The sequence below is a fragment of the Rana temporaria genome, chromosome 3 (assembly GCF_905171775.1).
Source record: "Rana temporaria chromosome 3, aRanTem1.1, whole genome shotgun sequence".
In the NCBI taxonomy this organism is placed as follows: domain Eukaryota; kingdom Metazoa; phylum Chordata; class Amphibia; order Anura; family Ranidae; genus Rana; species Rana temporaria.
Window position 1 is genome coordinate 363,931,736 of NC_053491.1, and position 23,785 is coordinate 363,955,520.

General features: G+C 45.9%; 1 protein-coding gene across 2 annotated transcripts in view; it reads right to left on the reverse strand.

Moving 5' to 3' along the window:
• BCL2L14 (BCL2 like 14) overlaps positions 1-22,868 on the reverse strand; it is a 36,423-nt gene extending 13,555 nt beyond the window's left edge. Inside the window, exons 1-2 of one of the 2 annotated variants that reach the window (XM_040345379.1) lie at positions 22,643-22,868; positions 217-530 (exon numbers count right to left, since the gene is read on the reverse strand). In XM_040345379.1, coding sequence (XP_040201313.1) covers positions 217-523 — 307 coding nt within the window. In that variant the 5' untranslated portion in view covers positions 524-530; positions 22,643-22,868. Of the gene's footprint in view, positions 1-216; positions 531-22,489; positions 22,554-22,642 lie in introns of those variants that run through there. The other variant, XM_040345380.1, reaches the window with a different exon arrangement.
• Positions 22,869-23,785: the final 917 nt, after the last annotated feature.

Consider the following 23,785-nt stretch of genomic DNA (forward strand, 5'->3'; position numbering starts at 1 on the left):
ACTGAGCAATTTCACAAATCCATACTGAATCACAGCACACTTTGTCAGACCGTCTCCTCCACCTCTGACCCGTTTCACCCCAGTTGAGATTTAGTCATGAAGGTCCTTCATGACTAAACCCCTATTGAGGTGAAACATGTGGAGGAACAGGCCTGAATGAGTGTGCACCTTTGGCGGCTGGGGAGTAAGCCCGCTATATAACTTTTTTTAACCTACCCTTTTCCAGAGGATCATTCATAGTTTTCTTTGGCGGTCGGAGGCATGCAGGGGTCAGTGTTTTTGGCCAGCGCTTCTTTTTGGGTTTGCTTTTTGGTGTTTTGGTTTCTCCATTGGCTTTTTCCTCCTTCCCATTACCGATGGCGGTTTGGCCCCCCTGGGAGGATATCGCCCTCTGCAGATTCAAGTATTTGCTTTCAGAAAGTGAGCGCTGAGCGTAGACCATCAACACCCGGTACTCCATGGTGACCTCTTCTTCCTCCTGGAGGGGAATCTCCTCCATTGTGTGCTCCGGAACCGACACCATTCTGACGCTGTCATGACAAAATAGAATTTTCATTATGTACTCACTCATTAATGGCACTTATTAAACATGTACATATGTATTCTCCAGTCACATATAAAACACATTAATTAACGCAGCTTTGTATTCATTTTAACCAGGGCTTTTTTTCAGGGGGAACTTGGGGGAACTCAGTTCCACCACCTCTGGCTCAGACCCTTTGGTGCCTGCTCACCACAATCACTTGTAAACACAGAAGTCTGGTTTCTGTGTTTACATGTGACAGCTCTGCACTCTGTGTGTAACCCCCCTGAACTCTGCACTCTGTATGTAATGCAATCCTGATATTTAATGCCCCTTTAAGACCCTTCTACTGTTTGTGAAAACTGATAGGAGCAGAGTGACAAAGAGAGATAAGTTCCTCAGTCATTTCTCCTCTCACTTACCACAGGCTGAGGGAGGGACAAGACCTGTGCCACTAAACTGTGTCTCAGAGAAAACTTCCATTTCCTGCCCCACCAGACAGTGAGGTACTGGTTGGCAAAGCTGTGTAAATTTCAGGACCGGATGGACTGAAATACCAATCCTTTGGCAAGTAGGACAGCTCTGATATATGTATATCATCTGTGTAAATTGAGATTTTCCTAGCTGGTGAAGGAAAATATTAGTTATATGAAGACAGGAGGCGAGTATCTTATGCAATTCTTTCTTTACTAAAGCTCATAGCAGAAAGACATAAAAAACTTTATGGTAATTTACAATAAAAAACTCAAAAGGACTACCAATCCCAGCAGTCCCTGGGCCAACGTGGCCCCTCCCAGGCCTCAGCCTATATATGGGACTGTCTGAGGTAACCACATCCTCTTTCTTTGTGTAAAAACCGTGTAATCAGAAATGTAAGTCCGATCCTCTCTCCTTATGATGATCAGGGGCTTCCTCGTTGGAACACGATCTCCGCGTCTGCAGGGAGCGAAAAGGGAAAAACCAACTGGACCGCTTCAACCGAACTGACTTCATCCCAACGGGGATCAAGGGAAACCGAAGCATACTGGGTCGACCGGGCCGTCGCCTTCAGGAGAAAACAGACCAACTGCAATCCAACAGGGATTGTGAGCCACTTAAATCATCCGTATTTCCGGGTCAGGATTGTGAGGTTCAATAGCCTGGAAGGAAAAAGAGAGAGATAATCGTAATAGGGATGGGAAGGGAGGGAAGATACTCGCCTCCTGTCTTCATATAACTAATATTTTCCTTCACCAGCTAGGAAAATCTCAATTTATATATCAGACAGGAGGCTTCGTATCTTATGCAAGTTTAAAGCAAACAAAAACATTAATAATGCACACAAGCATAAAAAACAAACTCATAAAATTGACATGGATACATGGGCCTCCGGTCTGAAGTAGAAGTTACGAAAGGTGGATTCTGATGACCAATCAGCCGCCCTGAGTAGGTCGTGAAGAGAGCCTCCAGAGGAGACGATTTTCGTAGCCATAGCACCCCTAGTAGAATGCGCTCCGAATAAGGAGACGTCTATGCCCGCCATTTCCATGGTGGAACGTACCCACCTTGCCAGTGTGGCGGAAGAGACTGGATGATGGGGCTTGACGTACGAAACCAAGAGTTGGGACAGATTAGATGGTCGAAGCATCGACGTGTGTGCTTCATAAGTTTGTAAACATCGAACCACGCAAAGCCGCGGGTGAGTGGGGAAGAAGGGGTAGAAGACAGATTGGATACTCGTTTTTGTCCTACGGACCACAGAAAAATTGACTCCTTGAGGCGAGAATTGCCGCCTGGAGATGTCTAACGCTCTTACGTCTGAGACGCGTTTGATTGAGACCAAACAGAGTAGCACTGTGAGTTTGAAAGATAACAGCCGTAGGGGCAATCTCTCATTGTCCTCCCATGAAGCAAACATGTCCAATAGCTTAGAGACGTCCCAAGTTGACTGATATCTGGGCCTAGGGGGACGTTGGAATCTAATACCCCGCAGAAGTCTACAGACTAATGGATGTTTTCCTACAGCTAACGAATTAACTGGACAGTGGTATGCTGATATGGCCGAACGGTATATATTGATGGAGCTGTAAGATTTGCCAGAATCAAATGACTCTGCCAAATAATTTACCACTACGGACACAGGAGCGTGTATGGGATCAACCTGTCGTTGATCACACCAACGAACCCAGAGTCGCCAGGCATATTGGTAGGTTGATCTGGTCCCAGGGGCCCAGGCCACAGCGAGGAGGTCCCTAGCTGATCCTGAAAGGTTGAGGTCCGATCCTGAGATCCTGAAATCAGCCACGCTAGGAGGTGGAGGTTGCCCTCCATGATTAGTGGATGGGGTTCCCCGGACGGGTTGGTCAACAACATTGGGGACAGGGGAATCAGTCTGGGGTAGTCCACGACCATCCCCAAGAGGAGGGGGAACCAGGGCTGTGTCGGCCACCAGGGTGTTATCAGTACAATTGTCGCCTGTTGGTTCGAGGCATGAAGGAGAACTCTGGGTATCATCTGAAATGGGGGAAACGCATAGTGAGTTCCTTCTGGCCAAATGTGGCGGAACGCGTCCACCGCGGATGCTTCTGGATCGGGCCTCCAGCTGAAGAAGTGGGGCAGCTGGTGGTTGAGGCGAGAAGCGAACAAGTCCATGTTCAACGGGCCCCAAAGGCGTTCCAGAAGGCGGAATACCGGGCGATCCAGCTGCCAGTCGCTGGAGTCGGTAAGGTGGCGTGAGTACCAGTCGGCTACCGTGTTGGAGATTCCTGGAATATATTCCGCGATAGGGATAATGTTGCGGGCCAAGCAAAAATGCCAGAACTCCTTCGCCAGATCTGCAAGGACTCTGGATCTGGTGCCACCCAAGCGGTTGACGTACTGAACCGCGGCCACATTGTCCATGCGGAACAGTACACAGCAATTGGAAGCTTGAGGGATGAAGCTCTTGACTGCAAAAAATGCCGCCAACAGTTCCAAGGCATTGATGTGCAATTCCGACTCGGAGGTAGACCAAGTCCCCCCTGTGGAATCCGCCCCGCAGCGAGCGCCCCAGCCGTGGCGACTCGCGTCCGACTCTATGATGATGTCGGGCCCGGAATTGAAGATGGTCTTGCCGTTCCACTCGACCGCGTGGCGGAGCCACCACTGCAATTCTTCTATTGCCTCCGGACAGAGGGGGATCTCGTCCGCATACCTGAGTCCCTGGCGAATATGTAAAATTTTGAGTCTCTGAAGGGCCCTGTAGTGAAGTGGGGCCGGGAAGATGGCCTGGATGGATGCAGCTAAGAGTCCCACTAGGCGGGCCAGAACCCGCAAGGACAAGTAGCCTTTGCGGAGTACTGCCCTGATTTCCTTTCGAATTAGGGCTAACTTTGTTTTTGGGAGGCGGAGGACCGCTTGTTTGGTGTCCACCAGGAAACCCAAGAATTCCATTCCCTGGGCTGGGTCTAGGACCGACTTTTCGCGGTTGATTAAGAAACCCAGTGTCTGTAGGAGAGACACCGTCCAGGACATGTGAAGGGACACTAGGGCCTTTGAGTGGGCCATGATAAGGATATCGTCCAAGTAGATAATTAGACGTACCCCTCTGCTTCGTAGGGATGCTACCACTGGTTTCATTAACTTCGTGAAACACCATGGTGCTGACGATAGCCCGAACGGGAGGCAGGTAAACTGCCACGTCTGAGTCTTCCAACGGAATCGTAGTAGGTGTTGTGACTCCGTGTGAATAGGGACGGTGAGATAGGCGTCCTTCAGGTCTATTTTCCCTAACCAGTCTCCCGTTTGTAGGAGGTCTCGGAGGCAGTGGATGCCCTCCATCTTGAAGTGTCTGTAGCAGACATGTTGGTTCAGATTTCTTAGATTTATTACGGGACGGAACCCGCCCCCTTTTTTCTTGACAAGGAAAAGATTGCTTATGAATCCCGGGGAACAATTTTGTACTTTTAAAATTGCTTGTTTGGACCAGAGGTCCTGAATTTCGCTCTCGATGAGCGCAATGCTGTGGTTCGTGAAATTGATGGGGTGAGGGGCCACATTTAACATTGGTGAAGATAGAAGTTCTACTTGGAAACCCATGACCGTCTGCAATATCCACGGGTCTGCCGTAATCGCAGACCAGGCGTGGATAAAATATTTCAGGCGTCCCCCCACTGGTATGTGTGGTTGTGGAGTGTATGGAATACTCACCGAATGGAGGTCGTGATCGTGTGTAACCACGTCCGCCGCGTCCGCGCCATGGTCTGCCCCTGGGTGGAAAAAACGGTGCTGGCTGCGCCACTGGAACGGGGTAGGTGGGAGGAGCCTGCTGATACTGGTATTGAGGGTTTCTGTTTTGTGGCCTGTAGGTGGAACCGCGGCCGGCAGACCGGCCTCTGCTTCTGCCGGCCCTGTTAAAAACTCTCGCGGTTCCTGACTTTCTTAGTGATGTCTGGGCCTTGTCAAGGCCCGAAAATAATCCCACGAATTTATTGATGTCTTTGAGGAGGTTGTCCCCAAAGAGCATACCGCCCGCTGAAGGGCCGGGTTCTGTTTCTGCCAGGTGAGATAGCTGGGGGTCTAGCCGCATTAATATGGAACGGCGTCTCTCGATTGAGCAGGAGGTGTTAGCCGTACCTGCTAGGCAAATGGCTCTCTGGGCCCAGCCGCGGAGTTGCATTAGGTCTACTGGTTGGTCCGAAACGGCTGCTTGTTCTGATAAGTTCAGAATTTTAGTCAGGGGTCCTATTAAATCAAGGATGCGTTCCTGGATAGCCTTAAAGGACCGCTCGATCCCTTTTTTGGGGAGTTTCCCTGATTTCGCTAGATATTTAGCTAGCATGGGGTCCACCTCTGGTGTGGCCACCACCTTGTTGGGGATGGCTGGTCTAGGGCATTCGGCCCTTAGTTTGTTGCGGGCAGGTCTGTCCAGGGATTTCCTGGCCCAATGTTCTACGTATTGAGATACGTGAGGCAGTGGGGACCAGTCGCCAGATCGCGGGTGAGCGATGGCATCTGGGTGGAAGAATGGTTCCCCCAGTGCATCCAAAATAACTTCTCCCTGAGTATCAGGGGTGGCATTGGAGTGAAATGCCGTATCCTCAATATCCTGTCTGTCTTCATCAGACCCGTAGTCATCAGACTCGCTTCTCCCTGAAGCACCTGGCGAGTCCTCGTCCGAGGAAACGACGTAGGAGTCAGGTTTGGTCCTTCGTGAGGACCGTTGCCTCTTAGTGTCTAACTCCCTGAGGCCCAGGGGTCGGTCAGGGTCTGTTGGATATTGGGGTTGGCAGACCGGGGAGGGTACTGCCTGGAACAAATTGTTTACTTCCCCTGTCGGGGAGTCAGGTGCTGCTAGCGTGTGTTTCTGCTTGAAAGAAACCTTGCCTTTCTTATTTGGCGGTTCGCCATTTAGAGGCGGATTAGTCATAGCAGGCTTAGAGGTGTGTGGTCCCTTGGACGGGATGGCCGAGGCCAGAGCCGTCTGGACAGAGATGTTAATCAGATCCTGGATCTGAGCAGCTGTCATAAACTGCGTAGTATCAAGGGTAAAAGCCTCCCCTGCGAGGGGGGCAGTATAATTGTCTTCAGACATGAGTATATAACTCGTATACAATCACTGACCACCTCTTTATATGTGTATATATAATGAAGAAAGGTAATTTCCAAAACGATTTGTAAATATATCTATATATATACACTAAGTATATATCTACATTAATTTATACTGAAGTGAAGAAATATTTCTCTTTAAACTATTTGTTCTATCCTTACAGACTGCTGTAAGCATAGAGTTGAATGGTAGGGTTAAAAGAGCCTGAGATAAGCAAGTATCTCCGGGCAGAAGGGGAAAGGATGGGAACAGCACAGCAGGACCTCCTCACCTCAACACCGGACGATCTGCACTGGCAGCGGTGTGAGGGAGAAAGCCCGCGCTCTTCCGCGCTCTGGGGCGAAGTCTCGCGAGACTACGCTTCCCAGAGCGCTGATTGGATGTCGCCGAGTCCCGCCCCTCCTCCGCGCGCGAACGTGAGGGAAGAAGGGAGAAGTATGGCGCCGTCTGCAGTGTAGTATCGCCAGGGCAGGACTTAGGGTGGTGGGGGCCCCTGGGCTTGAGTGTTGAAGGGGCCCCCTGGAGCCGAGAATTGGGGGGGATCGAAGTTGTTGAGCGGGGGGGGGGGGGCGAATTGAAGTTGTTGAGCGGGGGGGAGCGCATTAAAGTTGTTGAGCGGGGGGGGATTTTGCAGTTGTTGAGGGGGGGAGTGCCTCTCACCTGTGCCAACAGCCGGGGCCACAGACTGTCATTAGCCCGGCTCTCGGCTATCTTCCCTTCAGCAGCCACAGTCCTCCACACACCACTCCGGTTCCTCCTGCTTCCGTGCTGCCTCCTCTTGCAGTGCCGGAAAATTAACCCTTTTGCGGGACTGCGGGAAGAAGCTGTCTGTGCGGGAAAGTCCCACAGAATCCGTGCGTGTTGGGAGGTATGCGCAGGGCCGCCATCAGGAATTTTGGGGCCCCTTGCACAGCTTAAGGCATGGGCCCCCTGAAGCAGAGAACCTAGGGGGGTGGGGGTGCTGCCGCCTGAAATTGAGAAGCGTGGGGGCTGCCGCAAATTGAGAAGCGGGGGGGCCTTTACAAAAAAAAGAAGAAAACAAATATATATAAATATATGTAGCCATCCGGGGCCCTGGGGACCTCTGGGCCTTTTAATAAAAAGAAAAAATAAACCTCTGGGCCCTTTAATAATAAAAAAAAAACATTTATAAAAAAATACATAAAAAAAAGGGAGGTTGCCAAACCCGGGGGCCCTGGGGACCTCTGGGCCCCTGGGAACCTCTGGGCCTTTTAATAAAAAATAAAAAAATAAACAAAAATAAAAAAATAAACATTTATAAAAAAAATAAAAAAGGGGGGGTTGCCACATGGGGCCCTGGGGACCTCTGAGCCCTTTAATAAAAAAATCTATTTATATATATAAAAAAAAATGAATTTTTTTTTATAAAAAAATAAAAAAGGTGGGTTGCCATCCGGGGGCCCTGGAGACCCCTGGGCCCTTTAATAATAATAATATATATATATATATATATATATATATATATATATATATATATATATATATATATATATATACATACATATATATATATATTATATATAAAAATAAAAAATATATAAAAAAAACATTTTTTTACAAAAAATAAATAAAAAAAAGGGGGGTTGCCATCCGGGGCCCTGGAGACCCCTGGGCCCTTTAATAATAATAATAAAAAAAAAAAAATATATATATATATATATATAATATTATATATATAAAAATAAAAAATATATAAAAAAAAAACATTTTTTTACAAAAAATAAATAAAAAAAGGGGGGTTGCCGTCCGGGGCCCTGGGGGCCTCCGGACCCCTAAAAAAAAAAAAAAAAAATTTTTTTTTTTTTTTTTTTTTTTTTAAAGGGGGCCCCCTATTGGGTGGGGCCCCTGGGCTTGAGCCCAGTCAAGGCCAATGGTAAGTCCGGCCCTGAGTATCGCCGACAGGCGAAACTGCTGAGGGACGGGCGGGGAGGGGGGGGAAGCAAATTCATACAGCGGATGTGTGAGGGGAACGTCCGCACTTTCGTCCGGCGAGTGTGGGTACAAGACACAGGGGAGAAAAAAGGGGCTGTAAAGTTACATACCACAATTACATATAAATGCAGGGAAAAACCGCATGAAAAGATAAAATAAAATAGAAACGAGTGACATAAACGAATGAACAGCTGAGAGAAAAGGCAGGCAGGGGGGGGGTTCCCCCCAGCTCAATAATCAATAGTAATAATAACAGCTGTATGTAATATCTATCATCTAACACTTATCTGATATGCTGCGATGAGCAGAAAGAAAGAGGATGTGGTTACCTCAGACAGTCCCATATATAGGCTGAGGCCTGGGAGGGGCCACGTTGGCCCAGGGACTGCTGGGATTGGTAGTCCTTTTGAGTTTTTTATTGTAAATTACCATAAAGTTTTTTATGTCTTTCTGCTATGAGCTTTAGTAAAGAAAGAATTGCATAAGATACGAAGCCTCCTGTCTGATATATAACTAGTGGTTTGCCTTGAGTTTAGCTTTTTTTTTTCTTTTCAATTTTTATACAAAACAACAATCACAAAAAAAATAAAAAGCAGAAAAAAAAATACATTCCATAAACATATCCCAATAATGCATGCAATATAATTAACAACGTATGTCAGTTCAGCTGCAAATTCCAGTACACAAAATCAAACAGCATTACATAAAAAATAAACAGAAAAAAGAGCTCCAGAAACACATCTGCATGAGTAGTAACAAAAATATAAAGTCCTGAAAATAAGTAATGGAATCGACCGGCAATGGATAAACGGCACGCCAAGGGGACCATATGTTATAGCATTTTTGTACACAACCACTATGTTAGTATGCTAAATCTTATTTTTCAAGAGTTTTTTTAACCAAATTATGCCATTGGAAAAAATGTTGGTGGGATAGAGGACAGTCAATTCTGAGCTATTTGTTTTTGAGCTAGAAAAAGGAAACATATATATGCCCAATAATCTAAACATTGGGGATATCATATTATATACACACACACATGAGTCGTCCGTTGTCAGAGACTCGCTCCTTAGAAACCAGCTATTTTGGGGGTGGAGCATGCGATACCGAAAGCAAAACCCTGATGATAAATAGTGCATGTCTTTTTACTCTCTGTTCTGTTTGTGAATTTGACTTAAGAGCTTACCGCATGCAATAATTTATGCAAATTAGCCGCGTGACTATGTTACTGCATGCGGTAAGTGATAGTGAATTGACCCCAATATGCAAGTAAGTTCCGTAATACATTTCAGTGCAAAACAAGTTCAAAAAGGTGCATATCCTTTAAAATGTTTAGACATTATTGGGGTAAAATGAAACCAGTTATGTGATTAACTTAAAATAAAAGTGCACATATTTTTAATTTTTTATTGCCTCCTATCCCTGTCGAAGCCTCGTATGGAGAAACGCAGCGTCGGGCGGAGCAATACAATCTGGCGTCACCACGCCTCCAGCTGACTGACTCGAGCTGCGGCTGCATGACAGCTTGTTTTCTGAAACTGTTTTTTAAACTTAAAAAATGTCTGTTTGGATGTCAGTACCCTGATTTTTCAAAATAAAAGGGGATTTTCTACTTTTGACATACTGCACCATGAAGCTTTTCATATCTTCCCCCTGCTATACCCTCATTTAATACGTTCTGTGCTGGGAGTGATGTCCATTCGTCGGGAGTAATCCTGTCTGTGGCACGACCGCATGCACCTGTTCCAGATGTCTTTTGGTGGAGGAGGATCAGAGTGGAGGAGATACGATCAGTTGCTGTGGAGTCCTGTGGAGACTTGTTAAGCCTTTATGATCTCTGTGATAGGGATCCATCAGATCTTGAGGGGGGGTGTAGGTTGGCGCTGTTCTAATGAGAGAGGGTTTAACCAGAAGGTAGCCTCTAACTAGGTGTATACCCCAAAAGTGATGAGGTGTAAACGTGAAATATGTACCACACAGTAAATAAATCAAAGAAACTTTGAAAATTTTGGAGGAAAAAGCTTTTGAAAAAACTTTGAATGAATAAGTGTTACACCCTCGGCCGGGTGTTTACTAATATTCCAGTGGATTCACGTGTGTATAAGTAAAGGTAACAAACAAACAGCCTTTGCAAAAAAGTGTGAAGAATAAAATAAAAATCAAGATAAATAAATTAATGTGCGTCCTTCCAGGTGTTTGGCCCTCGGCCGGGTGTTGGTGAAAAATAGATCCTATATAAAAATAAGAAAAATTAAAAAATGAACAAACACCCTCTTCCTAGGTGTAGAACAAAACATTCAGAAATGGAAAAGCAAAAACAGGATTATATAAAAGAAATGTTGGTGGGTGTTAGGCTCCATTCACACTAATGCGTTTTTTGGTGCATTTTGCAGAAATGCAGGGACATTTTTTAACACGGTTTCCTATGGAACATGTTCACATCAATGCTTTTTTGTGCCTCTGCGTTTTTGGAAAGGGTCAGGGACTTTTTTTTCTGCAAAAAGCAGCGTTTTGCATGCAATAGAATTCAATGGACCCGCATCCAAAAAAGTACCGCGATTTTGCCGCGATTAGTGTTTTGCGTTTTTTTTTTAACCTGTTTATAGCTGGTTGTTAAAGGAAATGTAAAAAAAAAAAACGAGCTGGAAGGACGCACATTTATTTATCTTGATTTTTATTTTATTCTTCAAACTTTTTTGCAAAGGCTGTTTGTTTGTCTTTTACCTTTACTTATACACACGTGAATCCACTGGAATATTAGTAAACACCCGGCCGAGGGTGTAACACTCATTCATTCACATTTTTTTCAAAAGTTTTTTTTCCTCAAAATTTTTTACGTTTCTTTCATTTATTTACTGTGTGGTACATATTTCACGTTTACACCTCATCACTTTCGGGTATACAACTAGTTAGAGGCTACCTTGTGGTTAAATCCTCTCTCATTAGAACAACCTACACCCCCCCCCCTCCCTTTCTTTTATTTTCTTACTCCACCCAGGTGGCAGTAAATTAGTAGGGGCAGCAGTTCGCCTTATTTCCTTTCCTGTTTTGCTCTCCACAGCGCGGATCCAACTCACCTACCATTCCATCCATCAGATCTGGTAAGCGGCCTCTCTATACACCATTTCTGTCTGTTCTGCTGAAAATTCTGGATGAAGAGTGGTTTTACATATACCTCTGATTACAGCAAGCGGTGTTGTCAGCCACCGTCTATTGGACTTTGTTTATATCACACTGAAAGATTTAGGTTTATTCACTTGCACTTTTGTTTGCACATAAAAGGTTGCGCATTTGTACCTTATTTTTGACACCTATTTTTTATTTACAGAAATGGTATTGGAAGCTTTGGGAGGCTATCCGCTGACCCAGGGAAGAGGTGTAGACAGAAACTAGTAGAGATCTGAGGACGAAGACTTGGGGGTCACCTTCAGGAACAGGGCAGGAGGAGGTAGAGGTGTAAGTGACACTGTAGGTGTAGTAAGATAGGTAGGAGGAGCACCAACAAAGAGCAGAATCAAGTATTTTGAGAAACTTAGGCAGACCTCCAACCAAAAAATAAAACGTCTTGCATTTGAATGTCAGTGATTTCCTGAACGTCTTCTGGGCATTGTCATTGGAATGTGGTAGAGCTGGATGGACAAGTCACCCCTCTCCCAACACTTCCTGCTGTGTAAACAAGCTGCATTACCCTTTTACCTGCTAGTCAGTGGCGTAACTAGAACCTTCAGGGCCCGATGCAAGAAACTATGAAGGGCCCCCTGACCCCCGGACAGAGCTCTTTTCGCCGAGCCCAGTGGTGTAACAACAGGTCACGGTCGCATGTGGGTGGCTGCATATAAAGGAACCGATTTCTCCATTTCCCCCTGTTTCTCTTCTTCTCCCTCCCGCAGGCATTCAGCGGCTGCAGGAGGAAAATGGGGGGGGGGGATTGTTTCCTCTATGTCAGTGTTTCCCAAATCTTTTCCAGTCAGGGCACCCTTGAAGTATACCCCTAGGTGAATGGGGCTACACTGCATAGTGATGATGCATTTAAGAGGTTAAAACAGGCGGTCAGTAGTCAACATATTGCCTCTTTACCGGCTGTCAAATGCCTCTGAAAAGCGATCTGAGCATGGATCGCTTTTCAGAGGCACAACATTTATTTGCTGGTACTATGAACTATAGAATTTTTTTTTCTAAATGTACACATATAGGTGATCAGGTTTAAAAGCGCATACATACATGTAAAAACACACACACACACACACACACACACACACACACACACACACACACACACACACACACACACATATATATAAATGCACGTACATATAAACCAATGGCGGCTGGTGCTCCAAATTGCAGCCACTGTGCCCATCATTTACAGCCACTGTGCCCATCAAAAGCTGCCACTGTGCCATCAAACACCACCACTGTTCCCATCAAATGCAGCCACTGTGCCATCAAACACCACCACTGTTCCCATCAAATGCAGCCACTGTGCCATCAAACACCACCACTGTTCCCATCAAATGCCGCCACTGTGCCCATCAAATGCTGCCACTGTGCCCATCAATCTCTGCCACTGTGCCCATCAATCTCTGCCACTGTGCCCATTTAAATGCTGCCACTGTGCCATCAAATGCTGCAACTATGCCAATCGAATGTTACCACTGTGAATCCCCCCCGTCTGCTCACCCGGCACTTACCCTGTCTCGGTGGGGCAGTGGGCGACGGCCACGAGCGGGGTCCTCCATGCGTCTCCTGCCGTCCTCATCTCCCATCCTCTCCTCCTGATAGGCGTCCAATAGCCATGCCTATCGTTTCAGCCAATCAGGTGATGGGTAACAGACCCGCACACCTGACTTGTGGAGAGGTGGTTCAGTGTTAGGAAAGTGAATATTAATTTGCCTTTCTAACACACCTGGGTGGACTCTGAGTGCCAAGCATGGCGCTCGCAGTTCACCTATTTTGAAGCATATTAGGGCCTATGGCTCTAATCAGGTGCCTCAAAAACACCCCCCCCCCCACTGTGATTCAGGCGCCCGGACACCTAAATATGGGAGTGGCAGCGGTGGCCATAGATAGATTAATGCTATGCATAAATCTATCCATTGGTCATAGAGGGGGTGGCTGCAGAGGGGGCGGCACCCATGCGCCCTTATGAACGCACCGTCACTGATAAACACATGCACATACATGCACACTCACCTACATATGCACACATACACATTAGGGTGACCACATTTCCAAACTGCCATTCAGGGACACCCCGTCCCCCTCACCTTCCCCAAAAAAGATGAGGGGGGGGGGGGAATGTAGTCTCGGGGTTGATGGGGAATTTGGCAGTGGGTTATTTGCCAGCTGAATGTGTCACTTGCCATCAGATGCAGTGCCGCTTGCCACCCATAGCCTGCCGCCAGATGCAGTACTGCTGTCACTCCCTTTGCATGAGCCCTGTGCATTACAGGAAAGGAGTGGAGTCGCAATCTGTAGAGTGAAGATCACACCAGTCCCTGCTGCTTGCCGCTAGGTGCCGGAGAAGGAGGAGGTGCCGAGGTGGGTGGGGATAGTAGCGCTGCACTAGGTGCAGGCCTCGCTCCTGGCCTCACTGTCTGAGAGTAAATTGTCACTGGTTGCAAGATGCCAGGCAGCGTCAGACCCTAGCAACCAGTTCCGGAAATATAGTTAGTAGTAGGGGGAAATTGTGTCTTCTGTTTCATTCCGGGACACTGTATTGTCCCGGAATGAAGGTGCCCGGGACCAGGGACAGACATGTCAATTGCGGGACAGTCCCGGGCAATCCAGGACACGTGGGCACCCTAATACACATGCATACATACATGCACACACACACACATGCATACATACATCTTCACACACACACACACATGCATACATACACGCACACACACACATGCACACACATATAAACACACATACAGTAGATAGACAGTCATAAAAAAAGGCAGACTTTTACTTTGGCTCTTCCTGCCGGGTACTGCACTCTTGGGGGAGACATAGAGCACAGCACTCACTACTTTCACTTCAGGTTAATGTGACGAGCTCCCTGCACAGTTCGGCTGACGATCGGGGAGCTCATCTCAGCCGCCTCTGCCGCTCCTCCTATCAAAGTGTACAGGGGGCCCTCGAGGGCCCCCTGCAGAAAGGGGCCCGGTCGCCATGGCGATCCCAGCGACCCCTATAATTCCGTCACTGCTGCTAGTGTTATCAGTCGATGTGTAATATTTACTGCTTATTACATTTACAGTATACTGATGATACAAAAAAGATCACTTCTTGTTCCAGAAATACACCAACAACAGGGAACTGGCATTCAAAAAATAAATAAAAATCCTATAAAATCACAATATTATTGAGCAGATATCATCTTATGTCCTGTTAAATTATATTATTAAATACCATTACGACAGTCTGACTTTAAGGAAACAAAAGTAATGTAGAAAAAGTTTATTGGAAATGGAGGCCATGCAGACAGTCGCCGGGACAGTTCAGCAGGAGGACCAGTTGGTATCAACCGGCCGACTCATACTTCCATGTACCAATCAATGCCGAGCACCAGAGACGTGTGAGATTTGCGGTGGCGAGATGTCTCTTCCAGTTCAGATGTCTGCCTTTTACAGAATGGAATATTTTTTAAGATCTTGTTGGCAGTGGTAGTACCTATGGCCAGGGGGCACTTAAAGGTGTTTTCAAGTTGCCTTCTTTAACCTATGAGCTGAGCTGTCTATGGATCATGTAGCGCCTGTGTACTTTTCAGTACAGGTGCTATGTCAAATTTAGTTGGGGAATGAGAGAGTTACTTGCTCTCATTCATATTGATCTGTTAAATTGGGCTGCTGCCAGCCCTGGACTGTCCTGTGGTGTCATTATGTGTTCCAAGGATGCTTTTCCATCTTTGGATAGCAGGTGGCGCCAGAGGGGTCCAGGCAGAGCCGCTTTTCTCCAGCAGCCAATGAGAGGAGTGTTTCCCTCGCGGGGCATGCTGGGGAAGGGTATTTCTGTGACAGACGACATTTTGTGGGGTCTTCGCCCGTTCCTGGTTCCAGGTGCGGCACCCACCTTCAGGGTGTGCGCACATCATGGGCCCCGGCGAGATGGCCTACCAGGCCGGGGTGCACGTGCTACGCGGAGTTCCTGACTCTGGGCCCTCATGGCCCGGAGCAACTGATGCTGCAAAGGGGCCACAGTGACTTACAGGGTCGCTCATCTCTTATTAAGAAGATCCCAAGCGAGTTGTGCTGTTCGATGGGGAGTTGGTCTGAGGTGAGCCCAGAGGCAGGTGATCCAACAGGGCTTAGACGAACCATTGGGGATCTGGGTGACCGGACACTGACAGGTTATATGCTGCAAACTGTCAGTCGGTGACCCCAAAGATAAGAAGTCTACCTGAGCAAGATTTAGGCGAATTATTGACTGGGAGGATCCGCTCTACCATCCATTATTAGGCCTGTGGCAGAGGTCTCATCACTAATCTTAATTCTTATAGAGCCAAGTCGGTGGCAGAGACTTGTTCCTTCCCAGAGGTTCTAAGTGACGCTCTGGCTGCCAGGCCTGTGAGAGGGACCTGTCCAGGGGCACTTTACCCACTTTGGCTGAAGTGGCGACGAAGTAAGAGTCGCTATTGGAAGCAGGACTGCTTCTGTTTATCCATAGGCCTGAATCTGCAAGTTCTCCTTTCACCAACCTACTTCTATCTACCTCAGTTTGACTGTTGGTCATGTTGGACCAGTAATAAAGCACAGAAAATGTCACCCTGCTATCTGGACATTCCGTTATTGCTCCTCACCATCATCATCATCCCTAGACACAGCACAGAGGTAACATAATTATGCCGATCCCAAATCTAACCAGCGGCTCCTGAGGGGGTAGCGCTACAATCAGAAATTGCTACAATAGGTTTCATTCCCATTGAAGTACCTCACAGTAAAACTAGTTCTCTTGACAGCAACTACTTCAGATAGGATTCTGAAGATCGCAATACTTTCCTGCAAGGGCCCTTTGGTGTCTTTTTTTCCTGTTCCTTTTACCAGAGATAGCGATACCACGTCTATCTATAAAGTTCAATTTTAAAGTGGTATCCAGTTTCCAGAAAAACTTGGAAGTGGTCCCTCTGAGTTTCACACGAGAGTCACTGAGTGCACAGCAGGAAGACTTCGGTTTTCTTACACATAGTCGAGTTATTAAGAGTGTACTTGGTCAAAAGAGGAAATTGTACAATTTATTATTATTATCATACAGGATTTATATAGCGCCATCAGTTTGCGCAGTGCTTTACAACATCAGGGAAGACAGTACAGTCACAATACAATTCAATACAGGAGGGATCAGAGGGCCCTGCCCGTTAGAGCTTACAGTCTAGAAGGGAGGGTCAAGTGAAACAAAGGGTAGTAGCTGTGGGGGATGATCAGGTGGACAAAATTAAAATGCAGTTGTTAGGTGTGGGAAGGATAGGCTTCTCTGAAGAGGAGGGTTTTCAGGGATCCTCTAAAAGCTAATAGAGAAGGAGATAGATGGACAGATTGGGGTAAGGAGTTCCATTGCTTGGAGAGGCTCTGGAAAAGTCCTGGAGACGAGCATGAGAGCAGGTGATGAGAGAGCTAGAGAGCAGGAGGTCTTGAGAAGAACGAAGAGAACGATTAGGTTGGTATTTAGAGACTAGGTTAGTGATGTAGCTGGGGGCAGAGTTGTGGCTGGCTTTGAAGGTAGTTGGTATTTTGAATTTAATTTGTTGGGTGAACGGAAGGGATTGACAGAGAGGAGTAGCAGAGACAGAGAGGTTGGTAAGGTGGATGAGTCTGGCGGCAGCAGCATTCATGATGGACTGAAGGGGGGATAGAATATGCAGAGGTAAGCCAATGAGGAGGAAGTTGCAGTAATCGAGGCGACAGATGACCATGGAGTGAATTAAGAGTTTTGTTGTGTCATTGGTTAGAAAGGGGCTTATTTTCAAGATGTTGCGGAGGTTGAGACGGCAAGATTTGGACAGTGATTGGACGTGAGGCTTAAAGGAGAGTTCAGATTCCAGGAGTACTCCTAGGACCTTGGCATGTGGGGATGGGCTGATAGTTGTGCCATCAATTTTGACAGAAAGATCAGGGGAAGAGGCACTTGGGGGAGGAACAATGATAAGTTCAGTTTTGGATAAATTAAGTTTGAGGAAGTGGTGTGACACTTTAATTTTGGCAGTACAAATAGGCTAATGTTGCAATTAGGGTGGAGCTCCGCTTTAAAGCGGGAGTTCACCCTAAAAAAAAAATTTAACCTTAGATTGATGCTCATTTTGTCTAGGGGAATCGGCTAGTTTTTTTTAAATCGAAGCTGTACTTACCGTTTTAGAGAGCGATCTTCTCCGCCGCTTCAGGGTATGGTCTTCGGGACTGGGCGTTCCTATTTGATTGACAGTCTTCCGACAGGCTTCCGACGGTCGCATCCATTGCGTCACGAGTAGCCGAAAGAAGCCGAACGTCGGTGCGGCTCTATACGGCGCCTGCGCACCGACGTTCGGCTACTTTCGGAAAATCGTGACGTGATGGATGCGACTGTGGGAAGCCTGTCGGAAGACTGTCAATCAAATTGGAACGCCCAGTCCCGCAGCCCATACCCTGAAGCGGCGGAGAAGATCGCCCTCTACAACGGTAAGTACAGCTTCGATTTTAAAAAAAATAGCCGATTCCCCTAGACAGAATGAGCATGAATCTAAGGTTAAAAATTAACATTTCCGGGTGAACCTCCACTTTAACCCGTTGTGTACCGACGTGAGGATGGGCCAGGAAAGGAAAATTACAGTAAGTATTTGATAACAATTTTCCCTTATCATTCATCTATTCACTAAGACTCACCTTCAGACTTGGAGGATGTATGCCTGCAAAATCCTGGAGATTGTGCAATGGGGTGGTCACATGACTACGTGTGAAGGATCCACCCTGTACAAGAAAACGTGTTTCGTACACCTAATTTCCAGGAAGAAGCTTGTTCCCTCTTTCACATTGATAGACTACACATTAATATATTATTAGCTAAACGCACAAAATAGAAATTTTTAGGGCCTATAAAGTGAACAGATTTGGAAGCACAAACTCTGAGCCATAATAAAGTTTCTGGTCAAAGTGCAAATACATTTTACAACCTCTATTCCAAAAATAGTTTCTGTTTGCAGACTTTTTACAATGTGTGCTTTAGCCCACATAATGATTAAAGAAGAATCCAATGCATTATTCCTACATATAATCAAGGACAAAGTTCTGATACTGAGGGGACGACCTTCTTATAGGCACTGCTGACTTCTGGTCAGTGAAAACTCACTGCACTCATCCCGATATGGGTACTTTCTGGGAGCATTAGGTTGTATGTCTTTGTAATTAAAATACACCATCACCTACCTCTTACTACCCCACCCCTCTTCTCTTCCATTTCATTATTACTTTTTTTTTATTATTGAATTTACAAACAAATACCAGAATATTAAAAGGCAGCTGATTCCGGTATATAACAATAAGGCATAGCAATAAAACATTTACATACAAATCTCAATCAACGCAATGGACATTTAGTACTATAAATGATAAAATTAATCGTACATAAACAGTATACAGGCATACCCCACTTTTAAGTACACAACGGGACCAGAGCATGTATGTAAAACGAAAATGTACTTAAAGTGAAACAATACCCTTTTTCACTTCTAGGGTGTAGTGGGGGTGTCAAGAGCTGTAGTTGAGGTCTCAGGGGCTGTAGTGGGGGTGTCAGGGGCACACTGGAACAGGGTGGGGTATGCTCTCTGAGCTTCAGCTTCTTCTACTGGGGCTGCAAAATGTCCGTACAGTACTTGTAAGACACTTTACATACACTCGCAGGTATGTCCTTACTCGCGAGTGTATGTAAAGTGAGTGTACTTAAAGCGGGGTATGCCTGTACCCTGTTTACCCCATTGGATTCTAGCTGTAAACAGGCACTTTATTATTATTTCTTAAGCCCTGTACACACGATCGGATATCTGATGGAATCTAATCCGATGGATTTTTTCGTCGGATATCCGACGAAGCTGACTTTCATCTGCCTATAGACCATCGGTCAAAAATCCGACCGTGTCCAAACGAGGTGACATAAAACACTACGACGTGCTGAGAAAAATGAAGTTCAATGCTTCCGAGCATGCGTCGACTTGATTCTGAGCATGTGTGGATTTTTGACCGATGGACTTCCACACAGACGATCGTTTTTTTCTATCGTTTTTTTATCCATAGGAAACATTTAAAACATGTTCTATTTTTTTTAACCGATGGAAAACAAACTGATGGGGTCCACACATGATCGGTTTGACCGATGAAAACAGTCCATCGGTCTGGGCTTTAGTCTATACTTTTTAGTCTCCTTCCACTAAGAAATGTTTGTTAAAGTGTACTGTATGTATAGTCAAAATGTTTTTTATTTTTTTGGATAAAGTAGGGTTTGGTTAACATCGGTCAGATTATTTTTTTGCTGTGTCCAGTTTAAGATTCCCCATTACCGTGTTTCTCCCAAAATAAACCCGGGCTATATATGATTTTGGCAACAAACGACACAGCAGGGCTTATTTTTGGGGTAGGTCTTACCATGTAATGCGCTGTCTTCTCTCCCCCTCTCTCTCCCTGCCTGACAGTAATCCCCAGTGTGAACTAAGTTAAAAGCAGGGGTCAAGTCCTGGGGAAAAAAAAAGTGTGGGAACTCCCACCCAAGATCCACTCCCCCACCAAAAAAATAAATGATATGCTCATATGCATAATTACTAAACCACATGTTTTTTTTTTTTCTGGATCCACTGAACCTTAGTAATCCTTTATGTTACTGGCCGCTTCCTGTATATGGATTCATCAGGTAGTGTGCGGGTATTCTGTCACTTCCTCAATGCCGCAATGTCTCCTGGGAGCTTTTGCGGCATCGAGGAAGTGACGGAATACCCGCACACTACCCGATGAATCCATATACAGGAAGTGGCCAGTAACAAAGAATTACTAAGGTTCGCCTGCCCCTCACAGTGACTCGAGCTGGGCATCGCCGCTTAGTGAAGCATTTGCTCGGGCGGCTCGGCTGCTCTCGGTTGCTCTAGTCCTGCAACGGGAACTGCGTTCCTGCTGTGAAAAAAGTGCAGGGACTCCGTTCCCATGCGTTCCCGCAGGACATGAGCCCTGGTTAAAAGGCTTGTAAAATACTATAATCCACATCTATTACAGTAGTATATAATGTACAATGTGTGTGTTTCTGTAATATAATTGTGCCAAATACCTTTGTTGTAGCGCCGCTCTGCGCTTCTGTGACCCGTCGGAGCTCTCTTCCCCCACAATTATATTACAGAAACACACACATTGTACATGATATACTACTATAATAGAGTGGATTATAGGATTTTACAAGCATTTTAAACTAGGGCTTATTTTTGGGGTAGGGTTTATATTGCAGCCCTAGTGGAAAATAATAATAAGGTCTTATTTTCGGGGTAGGTCATACTTCGGGGAAACACAGTACTGGCTTTTGCCATGATGCAAAGGGGACTGAGGGGAAATTCAAGCAATAAGAAATCCCTTTTTAGACCCCTTTCACACGGGCTTTCCAATCAGGTCCGCCTCTCAGTTTTTCAGGTGGACCTGATCGGACACTCAATTCACCTCTATGTGGTGACATGTCCGCTGGGACCCGTTGCTATCAGACACGATCGTCTCCGCCAAAACCAGAGGGATGGAGGTCCTATTTTCCATCCACCTGGTGGATCGGATTGGATGGGATCTGATGAAAACGAACAAGAGGTCCATTTTCATCCGATCTCCCAATAGAGGAGAGCGGGACTCTGTCCATCTCTGCTCTGCTCAGTAAGCGGAGAAGGACCTGTGATCTGCCTGCTCAGCGTGGATCCCTACTGAGCAAGCAGATCCCACAGAACGGAGGCACCCGACAGTTACCACAGAACAGGTGTCCCCATTGAACGATTCAGCTTGGATTCACACTTATGTGCTTACATTGCAACACGTTTTTGAGATGCATTTTTCTTTTTTTACACACATCATGGTGCATTGAGGTCCCTTTCACACTTGTGCGACTTTTCGTGGGACTTTGGACATCAGAGTGGCATGACAAGTTGTACCCCATAATTCCCATTCATATCTATGCAACTTCAAGTCGCACCAACTTCAAAATAGTCCCTGTACTACTTCGGTCCGACTTTGATGCAAGTTGCGATCCATAGACCTCAAGTTTACACAGGCATTCCCTGAAATCGCCGTAAAAATTGCACGACTTTCAAGTCTCGGCAGTCTGAAAAGGGGCCCTAACCTGCTCATACAACAGGCCCAACACAATAAAGTTTGCAACAGGCCCAACATAATAACAAGCTTCAAGATATTGCTGAAACATATGGCAAAACACAATGCAAGTGGCTGGTGAATCCAGCTTTGAATTTAGATTTTCCTATCAATTTCTTATTTAGCGACATTGGTCATCCGCATATAGAAAGGGTGGATTTAATCCCCAGCTATAAAAACAAGGCAGCAGGTCTAACCCTTCCACGCTCTAAAAATAAAAGTTTTGGGCCAGATCCTCATAGCGAGTACGCCGGCGTATTTACTGATACGCCGGCGTACTTTCAAACTACCCGCGTCGTATCTTTAGTTTGAATCCTCAAACCAAGATACGATGGCATCTGGGTTCGATCCGACAGGCGTACGGCTTTGTACGCCTTCGGATCGTAGATGCAATACTTCGGCGTCCGCTGGGTGGAGTTTGCGTAGTTTTCTGCGTCGGGTATGCAAATTAGCTTTTTCCGACAATCCACGAACGTACGCGCGGCCGTCGCATTCTCTTACGTCGGCTTTTTCCAGCGTATAGATAGACTTGCCATGTTAAATTATGGCCGTCGTTCCCGCGTCGAAATTTGAATTTTTTTTTTTTGCGTAAGTCGTCCGTGAATAGGGATGGACGTAAGTCACGTCTAAGTTAAAAAAATTACGTCGTTGCGACGTCATTTCGCGCAAAGCACGGCGGGAAATTTCGAAACGGAGCATGCGCAGTTCAATCGGTGCGGGGGCGCGCTTCATTTAAATGAATTACGCCCCCTTATCGCCAATTTGAATCCCGCCGCCAGAAATACACTACGCCGCCGTAACTTACGGCGCAAAATCTTCCTGGATTCGACTTAAAGCCAGGTAAGATACGGCGGCGTAGCGTATCTCTGATACGCTGCGCCTATCTAAATGTATGTGAATCTGGCCCTTTAGCTTTAGATACACTTTAATCCATTTAATATTTCTACAAACTGACATTTGACTGTTTAACATCTAAATTCTCTAATCCTGTCAATTGCTACAATTACTTTAAACACGATAATTGAAGGAGAAATTTGAATATGAAATATTTAACTTCTATTCAGGGAAGTGATTTTGAAATGAAAACGGTGTGCCTAGTAGTCTTACCACACGCTTCCTTATTCTTTCCAGAAGTTGCCAGATGTAAAATGGAGCTCAGTTTAATGACAAATGACGGTAGAAGGGACACACCTCAGTTTAAGATTCAGTTTTGGAAACTCCTCTTTATATACAAATGTATACAAAACATATATTTCTTACCTGCTTCCTGTCTTCGTGGATTGTTGCCTTCGCTCCTTCCAGCAGATCAGGAAAGGTTTTGTACAGCAAAAGAAGTGATAAGTTAAATCTATTTAAATAAAAAGTAAGTTTTCTTTTTCCCCTGAGAAAATGGTGTACAGAGTTCTCCCAACAGCTAGCTCAGAGAGTGAGGATCACTGTGTGTGTGCAGATACCTTGCACTGTCCAGCCCAGTGGGAGTTTCCCAAGTCAGAAGATAGAGTGAGTGAGTGAGTGAGTCAGCAGTATACACTGACACATCACTGACATAAGAAAGAGTTCCCCAGGTCTGCAATTCTCTGAGTGTAAGCCAACAGGGAAAAAACCACCAGGGTCCCTTCAAAGGCCCTCCCTGCCCATTTCTGGCGCACCGCAAACCATCAATCAGCCCCGACTGCTATGGCTCTGGGCCAGAATGGTTCCTGGAAAGAGGACAGGAACTGAGCAAATAGTTGTGAGAGAAACTCACTAAAATAGAAATTACTTTACAGATATTGTGCCACAGCTTAACCACTTAAAACCCGGACCATTATGCAGGTAAAGGACCTGGCCCCTTTTTGCGATTCGGCACTGCGTCGCTTTAACTGACAATTGCGCGGTTGTGCGACGTGGCTCCCAAACAAAATTGGCGTCCTTTTTTTTCCCCACAGATAGAGCTTTCTTTTGGTGGTATTTGATCACCTCTGCAGTTTTTATTTTTTTGCGCTATAAACAAAAATAGAGCGACAATTTTGAAAAACAAATCTATGGGCTAGATTCAGGTAGGGGGACGTAAGTTTGTGCGGGCGTAGCGTATGTTATTTACGCTACGCCGCCGCAATTTCGAGAGGCAAGTGCAGTATTCACAAAGCACTTGCTCCCTAAGTTGCGGCGGCGTAGTGTAAATCTGCCGGCGTAAGCGCGCCAAATTCAAATTGTCAAGAGGTGGGCGTGTTTTATGTAAATAAAACATGACCCCGCGTAAATGACGTTTCTCACGAACGGCGCATGCGCCGTCCGTGAACGTATCCCAGTGCGCATGCTCCTAATCACGTCGCAAATAGTCAATGCTTTCGACGTGAATATAATTTACACAAAGCCCTATTCGCGAACGACTTACGCAAACAACGTAAACGACGCAAAATT